The sequence below is a fragment of the Parus major genome, chromosome 7 (genome assembly GCF_001522545.3).
Source record: "Parus major isolate Abel chromosome 7, Parus_major1.1, whole genome shotgun sequence".
Taxonomy (NCBI): Eukaryota; Metazoa; Chordata; class Aves; order Passeriformes; family Paridae; genus Parus; species Parus major.
In genome coordinates this window covers 30,593,144-30,605,536 of record NC_031776.1, presented here as the reverse complement: position 1 = coordinate 30,605,536, position 12,393 = coordinate 30,593,144, and the positions used below count along the sequence as shown (strand labels likewise).

Genomic DNA, 12,393 nt, shown 5'->3' with positions numbered 1-12,393 from the left:
GTCTTTTGCTGTATCTTTCTAATGGTTCTAATTTTGGGAATTAATCCACAAAAGTTATCCATTGCCTCAACATGAATATTTAAATTTCCCCAAATTAATGAATTTATATATGGTCAGGTGGATTGCTCTCTCCCTACTTCCCCATCTCTATAAAAGATACTGTTCATTCTGCATTTTGATGTTATTTCCTTGATATTTTCAAACCAGCAGAAAGAAACATTAGTTATTAAATTTTAAAAAGTTGAAAAAAAACCCTAAAATTTTGCTTAGTTAAAAGAATTCTAAAGTTTTGCTTATTTTCTGAGGCAAAAAAGGGAGATTATTCTGAATTCACAATCATTCTGTCTTTGAAAATTATTTTTAAAAAAAGAACTCACTTAGCAGTACACCAGTAAATTTATTTTGGAAAAAAAGTGCTCTTCTGATCAGGAAAAGTTTAGATAGTTAATCTGAATTACAATAATGTATTTGAAAAGTTGAAGTTTTGATCTAATCTGGAATGATTGTTCCTACCTTTTATTTTTGCATGAAGATAAATTTTGATCTTTCAGAAGTTTTCATGACAAGTCTGGGAGACGTGAAATTGTTCCCTGGCACTTACAAAAAAATTACCTGGTAATGGAATAATATACTAGGTTTTTTTTTCCTAATCCCACAGGTAGCTTCTTAGATCAGCTTCTGCAATTGTGTTTATGGTGAGAACTAGTCAGTTAATACACTGATCTCATTCCAAAATACTATGGAAGGAAAACTGGCTTATTTCTAGCAACCAAAATCCAGAGTAATTTTTTTTTTTGCCATAATTGCTGTTATATAAAATGTACTGAATTTGAATTTCAGAATAGTTTGGTTTATTTCTACTTTGGTCAAAGGAATGTATTTTAATGCTGTGGCTTTAGTCAAGTGCAGTTACTATAATACCTACAAACCCCTTCACAAAAGTTTAAATGCTACATGTAGGTTTCCTGGAAGGAATGATTATCAGTGTAGGTATGATACTATACTGAACCAATTTCTGAGAGAATATCTACATGAAAAATCACACTGAATATCCTTTTATCACCTTATCTAGACATATGAAGAAGGAACAGCTTCTTAGAACAGTTCTTTTTTCCTGCTGGCACTCAATGTGACTGAGGCTTTTCCCTTTGAGAAGGAAGGAGCACAGGGAGCTCCTGGGCACTGCCCACCCACCTTTTTGGTGTGCCCAAAGCCTGGCCTGGCAGGGTCACCTGCAGCGTGGTCAGTCCTTGATTCTGGCTCTGACAGCACCAGAGGTGGCAGTGATGTTGGAAATGGGAATATCCACCCACTAAGGACAGGAGCTGGCACTGGGCTGGGAAGCTGGGGATGAGGAATTCCATCTCCTCTCAGGTTCTGAGGAGTACACTCCATCCCCAGGTGCACTCTGGAGGTTTGCTGCTCTCACGCTCCTTTCCGACCGGAACATTTTCAAAAGAAATATATGTTTTTGATGCAGGCAACAGCCAATAAAAGCATCATTGGGAAATTTATTAATGTTACTGCAGAGCTGCTCAGCAGGGATGATAGCTTGCACTGGTGAGGGGTGTTCTGAGTGGAGAATAATGTGGAGTACATTTAGATTGATACACGGGTGGAGGGAGGCACATATCAGAAACATAAAGTATGAACTTGGTCCTCTTATCCATCACGAGTCTTTAATCTAGGGAACGTTGCTGCTCGCCCTGCTTACTTTGTAAGTGAAATCCAGAGATGAAAAAGAAGAATCTAATATGTTTTTCTGACAAGGGTAATGTTAAATCATGAACAATTTGGGATGTTTCTGTAAACTTCTGTGATATGTTGCATTCCTTTGTTTTCCTTCAATTTTGGTCAGCTTGTTCTGAACAAAAGCTGTTAGCTAAACAAAAATATATTATTATTACACTTACTGATGTGCTGTGTGTAGCAAAGCTATATTTCAGTCTCTTCCAGTGGGAGAAAAGAAAGCAAGAGAAAACAGCTGAATACATAGACTAAAGCAAGGAAAGTAAAGCAAAATTCATATTTGTAGCCTTATAACCAAAGATAGTTTCAATTGCATATAATTTTAGTTGCATGTAATTTTTTAACTTTTTTTTATATTGTAAATTTGTTTGCTCAGTTATGATTTAGTTTGTGGTTTTTTCAGGCCCAGGTTTTTCTGTTTAATTGGATTCCCATTAGGAAATAAAGAAAAAAAAAAATTTGAAATTGCATATGGAAAAGACATATTCAGATCACAGAGGTATCAGTGGTTACTCCTGTACTGAGAATTGTGCAGGACACACTTAGACTTAACGTAAGTGTCTTTTACACATCTCAGGGTTTGCTAAATGAAATCTGTTACAAAGTATTTTGAAAGGGTTTCTTTAGGAAAAAGAGGTCATGGTTGGTGAGAAAGAGAAGCAAGGTGACACTGGAAAACACATTTAAACTTGTTGGAATGTTAAGCCTGTGCTTGGAGCAATTTCTGCCTTTTTTCAGCTTGTGCAGTCAGACTGAGCTATTTGTGCATAGCTCGAGGCTGCTTTTTAAATGAAAGAACAAATAAACCCTCATCTACAGTTTCTTATCATCAGTCTAGAAATTCTCATTGCACAGTGCTCACAGTGTTGAACACCAGGAGGTCTGCACTGGAAACATCACTGTAAAGACATCACCTAAGAATGGACCAGGACTGTAGAATGGTCTTGCAAGGAAAAGCCTTCACAATTTATAAATATTGTTGTGGTTTGACTGCAGCTGGCAGCCAAGCCCCAGCCCCACTCCAGCAGGATGTGGAGGAGAGAATCTGGAGTGTAAAAGTGAGACAGCTCAGGGGTCGAGAAAATAATGGTTTAGTAATAGAAATATTATAACAAAACAACAACAAATTGTAATGGAAAGGAAAATAACAAAGAGAAATAAACCTCAAGGAAGAGAAGTGATGCAAATGCAAACAACTGCTCACTCCCCACTGCCTGATGTCCAGCCAGTCCCTGAGCTGTGGACCCCTGCCAGCCTTTTCCCTCTGTTGCTGAGCAGGATGCCATATGTTCTGGGACATCCCTTGGGTCACTTGGGGTCAGCTGTCCCTGCTGTGTCCCCTCCCAACTCCTTGTGCACCCCAGCCCCTCGCTGATGGGGTGAGGAGCACAAAAGCCTTGGGTCCAGGTAGGCACTGCTCAGCTCTAATGAAATATCTTGGTGCTGTCGACGCTGTTGGCAGCACAAATCCAAAACAGGCAGCAGCCACTGTGAGAAAAATGACTGCACCCCAGCCAAAAGCAGTGCAAACATAAACAATTCTGTGTATGGATCTGTAAATTGCACTTTGGGTTTGGAGGGAAGAGTCTGACTTGATTATAGGAAGAGTGTTAGAAGTGTGGTGTAGTATACTCAGATCACCACGTTCAACCACTGAAATCTAAGTTAACTGTTCAGTAAATATCTTATTTAGAAAGTCCTCTGGGAGCTCTGGACACACCACAGAAAGCACTAAGTGTTTTGAGGTGCTGAGTTATCAGCATAGTTTGGGTTCCACATAGACTGGATTCTTGGATGCCTGTTACCACTGCCTCTCTGTAAGAGCAATTAATAGCTACATTGTGAATATTTTTGATTTTTTTCCTCAGTTAAGTGGTTATGAGCAATCATAAGCACTGTTTAATTATATATCCTACATATATTTTATTCTTGGTCGATTAATGTGTGATTAAAGCGTGCTTTTGGAAAATTGCAGGCATGACTCTCAGAAGAATTTGAAGTTGTTACCATTGTAAAACCTTAGTCTCTAATAAATTTCAGAAGTTGAAGAATTAAAAGGAACTCAGAAAAGATCCCACTCAGGCATCACGATCTGACACCTGAAATTGAAATAGAAAACTTTTGTATCTGAGGCATCCTTACTGCATTGCATCTGAAAAACTTCACTTCTCTGAAGGACTTGTGTTTATCACATGAAAATGATCTTTAGCTTCTACAAGCAAAGATGTCATCTCTAATTATTACTTATCACTTTCCAGACAAGCAATTCATGTCAACCAGCACTCACTGGGAAAATCAGCATTTCAAAGATGCTGATCTTTTTTAATTCTTGTTTGGTTCAATCAGATTTTTATCACATGTGCTTGTGAAAGAGTGCTTGTTTATAATCAGTGCCCTAGATCCCAGATCCAGCTGTATCAGTATTAGATTATGTTTCTTTTATTATTATAGCCAATTGTCCAGTGCCTGATCATAGCTTTCATTGTAAAAAAGGAATTCCAGAATAATCTTTGCCAGCTACTTTTTTTTTCCTTTGTGTCTTGTGACATTTACTCTTCTTGGTTTGAAATTTTATACCTGCAAATTGAAATATTTTAAAGTGAGCTCTCTTTTTTCCTCTCCTTTTCCATGTGTGTATGTGTGTGGTGTTATTCCTAGAAAGCATCTTAGAAAGAAGAAAGGGCAAAGGACAGACAACTGATGGTACTACCAATAAAACTTCTAAAGTAACATAATTTCTGTTAATAGTTAATTAATAGTTAATTAATAGTTAATAATAATAGTTAATAGTTAAGAAAAAGCTGGCTTTGACACTTTTCCTAGAAAAGGTGACTGTTCTTTTAGAGGAGACACATCCCAATGACTAATTGTTAGGGTTAGCAGCTTTTTGCTTTTCTGGGGATGAAGAAAGAGGTAATTTCTGAAATAGGCAGTTTGTTCTCTTATCTGTTGAAATCTTCTCTATGATCTTTTCTATCATTACAGTTAGTCCCTGTTTATCAACAGTGAAAACACTTCTGTGCTCAATATTCTGAAAGGCAGGGGGAAGAGAGGAGAAGGAAAATTGGCTTTACATTCCACAAATTCCAGTAAATTGTCATTTACAATTTCAGGTGGATTTTCTGCTCTCTAAATTTATTGTTCTTACTTTATTTATTAATGGAAAGAGGAAATATTATCCTGCTCTTTCCTAGATCAGTTAACTGAAATCCAGCTTTCTGATAAGTCTCAGTCAGGCCACCACATTATACAGCTTCATAGATCAATGTCTTTAGTGATTTATATCTTTCCATTGATCCTGGAGAGCTTGCCATTCCTGGGCTGCAGGGACTGTTTCCATCCCTTGTTTGCTATTGGCCACAGGGCCCATGGTGTTTCATCAAAGGGCTGATTGCCAGTGAACTGCTTTGTTTGATTTATTGGAGCAAACTGAATACTTAGAAATAATGGTCAGGGTAGGATGTCATTTACGATTTGCAAAGTACTGTTGGTTTCAGAAGAGCAATGACAGCTGAAACCAGCCTGAGAAGCTTACACAATGTGGGACTCCACTGCAAGTTTCTCATTAATTTCTGTGGGAATGGGTCTACAGTGAGCAGCATAATCCTAGTTCCAGTAAGATTTGAATTTTTAATATTTTTATTGTCTCTTTGTTGACACAGAGCATTAGAGAAGTAGATGAGCCTTTACTGCAGAATTCTCATCAGGCTGCTGTGTTTGTATCCTCTCATGGTACAGGCATGTATCTTAAACTCATTGGTCTGGGGAGACCCAGAGCAGAGTTATTGCTTTTTTTTTTAATAGCTGCTTTATTTCCAGAACACCATATCCATCTGTTACCTTTTCCCAGAAATTAAACAGATCATCAGGACAGCACTTACTCTGCCTTTGCTGGACTTTGGACCTGGGGAGGATTTTGTTATTCAGTTTGAACACAGCCTGCCTGTGACTGGGCAGTATGTGAGGCATGGACAGAGACTGCTTAGGAGTGGCAAAGGATGCTCTTTATATGAGATAACACAAGAAGTGTCCAACTCCAGACTATTTTAGCTGCCTTACCCCATAGTTGGCTGCCTTGAGCATGCTCCCTCCAGAACTCTCTGTAGGATTTGAACAGCATTCCACAAGAGATGCACATTTCCTCTGGCAGATCTCTGCCCCTTCCTTCCTCCCCCAGCACTCAGCTGCCTTTGATATTACCAAATTTTTGCACACTTCCAAAAGCCTTCCTCCCTCTTTAGGGGCTTGACTTTTAGCACAAAAAGTGCTTTATAAATACCTGTTTGCTCTCGGGTGTGGATTTTCCACTCTACCCTCACTGAACATCACCCAGGTGGAACTGGTGAATGTGATGGGGCAGTGCCCCATCTAAGCACAGTTTCTAAGGTTAGAAGAGTTTTCCTCTGTTCTGCACCTTTTCTATGGCTGAAATGTGAAACTCATTTATTATTGCTCAGTAGTAAACTACTTTTGGAGCTATGTGAGCTGCACTTCAGGCTGGGGTAATAGCAGTAAGTGTCAGTGTAAAACTGGATGTGTGCTCCTGATTTAGCCACTAGTGTGCAAAGTTCATCTAGTTTTGTAATTAGAAGATGAACAGGTTACATTTTATGTGGCTGGGATTTACTCTGTGAGAAGCTGCATTCCACTTTCTGTAATGAAATGTCATAACCTGTGCTTTCTTCTACTTGTCCTTTGAAATTGCTGCCCTGACTTTGTGCAGGAAAGGTGACCCTGTGCATATGTTTATGTTTTCTTCTATTGTTAGCCACATCCAATTCAGGTCACATTCCATCCTAAAAATAATAGTTTGTATTTGAATTGCATCAGAGATATACCTTTGTCATATCTTTCCCTTGAGCTCATTGAAGTGTTTTATCTCAATGCACTCCTTAGGGCAACTTGAAGCAAAAATGGTTTAATGGCTCTTTTACAGATACTTGATTGTTGCATCAGTGAGTAGCAAGCATGAAAAAACAAAGCCCAAGTACCATATTTACAGTTCCTTAGTAATTAGGGTAGCAGTGAGTTGGAAACCTGATGGAATGGCTCTTTGACATCTACATTTTGGGGCTCAGATAGAGATCTTTGCTTCATGGTTTGTGTAAGGGTATTCAGTAATTAAGCCCATATCATATAAAACTAATTCTTTATTAAAGTTTAAACATAGTAATAGTCAATTTCTAAGCTAGTTAATATTTTAAAAATACATTGTTTTGGATGTGATCCAGACTGCTGATTTTTAATTCCGTTACCTCTATGGGGTTTGGTTAAGATAATGCCTTGCTATTAACTCTCAAACAGTTGTATTTGCACAGTTACTCAAGCTGGATCAGTTCTCCATGAAAATGCACACTTTTACACTTAGACAGAGTACATGTTGGCTAATAGTTATGGGGAAAGCATCTCAGTTATGGGGCAACTAAAGACCATGAATGTCTGAGCTTTTGTACATAATTATGAGAAAGGCTCGTGACAAGGACTAGATGCTCATCGAAGGAATTCTCTAGATTTGTTTTGACACACAGTATTTAATGTTGGTTTACCTCACATTTTCCATTCTCAGTCTGCTCATGAGTTGTCAGACTGCATCTGCTCATGTAATTAGAGAAGGTGGTTTGTAAGGTAGAGCCTGTCCCTCCAGTGTTGTGCTCCGATGATGGTTCACTCCCAACATCTCTGGAGTGGATTTTATTCCCCCCTTACTCTTCCCTTGTCATTTTGGGCAATGTTTTACATTGTCTGCTTGTGGTCTTGGTGTTTTCTTTCTCTGTCTTGCTCTCTCTGTGGACAGAGAGCTTGGACAGATAATTATTGGGATTAGAAGGATTCACTGTTCAATCTTGTAATTTCTGCAGACCTCTGGTAAAACTCAGCAGCTGCAGCTGACAACAACTCAGTCTGACTGACTGGAAATAGACTGGGGCACTTCTGAAAGTCTTTTTGTCAGTCTCATTCTCTCCAGTTATGTGCTAGAGCAGATCTTAAATCAGTATTCATCTGGTAACAGCTTGATTCTCAGCCCATTATTCAATAATTCCAATATTAGCTCTAGATGAGGAAAGGTGAAGTACATTAGGCATGAACGTACACTAGCTTTTCCTCAATAAACTGCTTTATCTTTCAGTGGCAAAATGCTACCATTGAAAGCTATGTGCAATGTTCTTTGCAACTTTTAAAGAAGAAAATGGAAGTTATTAAAGAAATGATGAGTTCTTTTTAAAAATCTGAAGTAGATGTAGCAGTTAAGTTGTACATACACTTGCAGAATTGGCATAGCATGTGTCACAGACCCTTGGTGACTCCACTTATTCAGTTCTTTAATCATGTCACCAGCAACTTCCTCTGTCTTTTTTTCATTCATTTACAAGGGAGGATTGGAGATATTTGCATAGTTAGCTTCATTTGCACCTGTGGGTAATGACATTTTTAAAAAATCATTTCAGGAAAAGCTGTCAGAAGACAGTAGGAGATGTAAAGAAGGCATGGAAAAAATTCACACACTGGCAGATGAAGATTCGAGAAGTGAAAGCAGCAGCACTGAGGTGGAAAAGGAAAAAACAAAATTGCTCTTGGAGCGTTTGAAAGCTCTGGAGGTAAGCAGCACAACAGTTTCACACATAAGAGACCACCCTTCCCCCTGCCTCATCCATTTATTGGCACTGAATCACCCTGTAGTATTAATCTAATCTTTCACACTTCACCTGATTTCATGTTATGGGGTATTTCTTTTACAATTCATTTACTGAGGATGAACAAGAAGCTTAGAACCACTAAAAGGATCCCTCTTTAATGCTGAGCATCACATATCTTTAAAAGGAACTTAATACATTATTTTAATTCCTTTGAGACCATTTAATAAGAAAAATTGGTTTTACTCTTTTTGTTTCAATTATTAATATTGCAAGAATAATATAGGTTGTTTAACAACTGTCATAAAACTAGTTTTGCTCCAGTGTAGTTTATTGCTCCATTTTTAATTGCTGGACTGCTTGCCTGGGAGAGCTCAGGCCTTTTTACTGCCAGGATGTGGAAAATCTATTTCCTCGTAGACCTCATGGAGAACTGCACACTCCACATTTTGAGTGCATTTCTGGAAAATTAGAATCTGCAAAATAGTGCACCTTGTGGTAGCTTCTAACCAGAGGAAAAGTTTTAAAGTTTTCTAAGGCAGTCATGGACAAGAAGCAGGTAAAACTTTAACCATAATATAAATTAACTTACTTTGTGCTCCTTGATAGAAGTATGGGCTTCAATGACTATGATTAAATAAGACTGCATATTTTAATCTAATTTTTAACTACTAAAAAATTACATTTTTCATCTTTCTATTGTTTCCTCCCTTCTCTTCTGTTCCAGCATTTGTGTAGCATTATAGGTGTGGGTAAATGAATGCCTTAGAATGAACTGAGTGGCATTTTGCCTGTGTAAGGTGTTGATAGACAACAGATTTATCATTGGCCCTCTACATTTTTGTTTGTGGAGGCCCTTTTATATGATAATTTTTGGGTTGAGTTGTACTTTTGATAGATTAAAACTCTGGGATTTTGTTCTAGAAGACTTTGTTAAAAGTAAAATATGAACAGTTACAATCAGTCCTGTTTGGACCTAAATACAGGATCTGAAATCTCAAAGGTGTAGGCAGTTTCTTCAATTTTGCTTTAAAGGCTTAGTCTGTTTGTAAAATAAATGCATAATATTAAATGACTCTAATTTTGCCCTGGGGAGAAAAAACACATGCTGCGAAGTTTTTCAGACAGCAAAACTCTAAAAAAATGTATAATTTAATATAGTCTTGCTTTATCTCTTGATGGAGAATGATTGCAGGTTCCTCGTGGTCTTTTATTTCCAAAATACACAATTTCTGTTTGCTTTGCCTCACTCTTAATCAGTCTGCGTGACATTTGCAGTTCTTTATGTCCTCAGTTGGTAGGGAGGTGTTCAGTAATGTCACAGCAGTTATCATTTGTGGCAAATTGCCCAGTTATAAAATGCAGCACTAAGGACAGGCAGGATCTGGTCCAGGAAGGTCAGTGGAGTTGTCTCCTCACTGGTGTTGGTGTTGTGCAGTGGCTTGCTCAAAACCACGTATTAGAAAATGCCAATACTTCAGTGATTAATCAACAAAAGTAGTGTAAGGAGCTGTCAAAGCAGAAAGATGAACCCCAGGGCCAACATTAATTGTGATCCAATATAATCAAAACAAAGTGTTGTTAACTGTGTGCTGTTTAACATTATGTATTTTTGCTGTATTTTTCTCTTGCCAAATATAAATTGTGGTGTCAAAGACTGTATGGTTTATTAGTTAAGAGACTTTTTTTAAAGTTATATGCAATTAGCTGTTCTAATTCTTTTTTATTTTCAGACTAATTATTCTAAATATTTTATTAGTCTATCTAGAAAGGAACAAAAAATTACTGTTTGTTAGTATTTTGTGCTGTGGGTGTCAGGATCTTTAATCTTACTTTACATGATTAGATGTTACTGAATTAATGAAATCAGAAAGGCTAATAAAGTGCTTGCTAGAGTTGGTCCTCCATCTGTGCCCTCTAGAATCTCAGCACTGCCTGTGAACAGAAGCTGTTAAAAGTAATAGTCAGAGTCTGTGACCTAATCCATTAATGCCTACTAATATAATTTCACTAATATCATCACTGGTATGAAAGCTTTTGATATCTATTCCTATTAGTTTGTTACTCACTCAACTGTAGCACATGACAAGCTGTCTGTTAAGGCATTGTAGAATTATTTCATCCTCTTCCTCCTCAGCTGTGTTCACTGGCCTGCTGCTTGAGCTTCTCTTAAAGTCTCTACAAAGGCACAAATATCATAAATTTACTTTTATACACATTTATACACATGTATTTGACAGTGCACGTCTAAGGAAAAGCCTGTACAAGTGGTGTGAAGTTTTTATTCTATTAAAGTTTAGATCCAACAGACATTTTTTGTTCTGGTTAATACCTTCTCTTGGATGCTCACATAAAAAGTTGGGTAAATCTGAGCTAATTTTCCAGTGAATGAAGTACCAAAAGAGAAAGGCTATCCTCCAGTTCAGGGATAGATGGGTAACTCTTCCAGATACATGAACAATATAACAGATTATTTAGTTTCTTTTGTTTGTAATGTCTGTAAGGGAAAATTATTGCATAGAGTAAATTGTTTCTGCCCTTCCTGGACTACCTGGATGTGAGGTACGTAGTGGTTTTCTTCAGGAGATTCTGTGAATGGGAAAAAACCTGTAGTCATCCTGGTCAGTTGGATCTGGAGCAGGAAATCTAAGAATGAGAAAAGGGGAAAGGCTTCATTTTCATAGAAAACTTTCTTTAAACAGCTTCTATATCATGGGAGTTGTATTTAAAATTTCTCCTTTTTTTGCCGTCAATTGTATTGCCAAATAAATTTCAGTAATACCTTTTATGATATATTAACTACTGTTTATCCTAGAAATTTTCTCACTGAACAATACAAATCACTATAATAAAGTATCTTTGTAGTCAGCCCAAGTGAAAGCTATCACATGCTTTGATAAGAGATATCTGCACATATTCTCCCATTACTCCTTTTGCGTATAATTTTTTTTAAGTCCTTTATCATTTGGAGCAAATTCTATTTCCACTCTACTGACTGATAAATCCCATACGTTTCTAATCAAATGAAACAGATGACAAATAAAAAATGGTTCACACCAACAGTGTCCCATTTTACACTGTTGAAATTAATTGTGATTTCCTGGATATCAAAATTTCTTTGTGCCTTCAGCATTTTTAGTTGGCTGCTCTTGAAATGCCATTTAATTTACTTCAGTAGTTATGATCAAATGCCTTCTAACCCTTACAAAGAAAAAAACCATTCTCTGATATCTTCTCTGTGTATTTGGAGTGCTGCAAAAAATGAAATATTAATGAAATATGGTGAATAACATATGAACTCCATGGTGGAATTTCCTTTTTTAAATTCTTCTTTCATCACCAGAAGAGCTGCGTTATTTTATCATTAATTGTAGCCAGAAATACACAAAAAGTATAATTTATTCTGGACATACATCAACCTCCATACAGCAATTCCAGATTTTTTCACCATTTTCTCAATTCCCATAAAACAATAATGTTATATTTCCAAAGTGGTATATGTACAAGTTGGGGATTTTTCACAAAGCCTTAATTTGCTCTCCTGGGTATGTTAGGTGTTATATGGATTTTCATTTCAAGATTGTCTACTATTTCTTTTTTCCAGCAAGAACAATTTACACATTTACCATCAGCAGAGGGAAGCTTTAAGGAAATTCTATATTAGACAAATAGTGTCTGTAATGGCCTTAAGAGTGTCCCAAAGCTTTGTTATCCAAGATAGAACTATGGCTTCTCTGCCTCAGTGTAGCCTCAAACGATTAAAATACAAGCACCAAGCATAATTGCAAGTGATTTAAACTGATATACAGCATTAATGTCAGTCTTAATCTAAACATGTCTGTAAAAGCTATAGTTGCTTTGATTTTAAAAGTTTAATCAGAGATAAATACTGTGTAAGCTTTGAAGGCTTATTAAAGTCTGTCATTTGCAGATATTTATGCAGGGAGGGTAATTCAGTATGAATTAACCGTGTCTGACTCTATGAAATGTTCCAGCTCTTTTGGACGTCCTT

General features: G+C 37.1%; 1 protein-coding gene across 2 annotated transcripts in view; it reads left to right on the top strand.

The window, feature by feature from the left end:
- NCKAP5 (NCK associated protein 5) overlaps positions 1-12,393 on the top strand; it is a 347,069-nt gene that overhangs the window by 223,815 nt on the left and 110,861 nt on the right. For both annotated transcript variants that reach the window (XM_033516045.1, XM_033516044.1), the window contains one exon: positions 8,196-8,345. In XM_033516045.1, the coding sequence (XP_033371936.1) occupies positions 8,196-8,345 (150 nt within the window). The remainder of the gene's footprint in view (positions 1-8,195; positions 8,346-12,393) is intronic.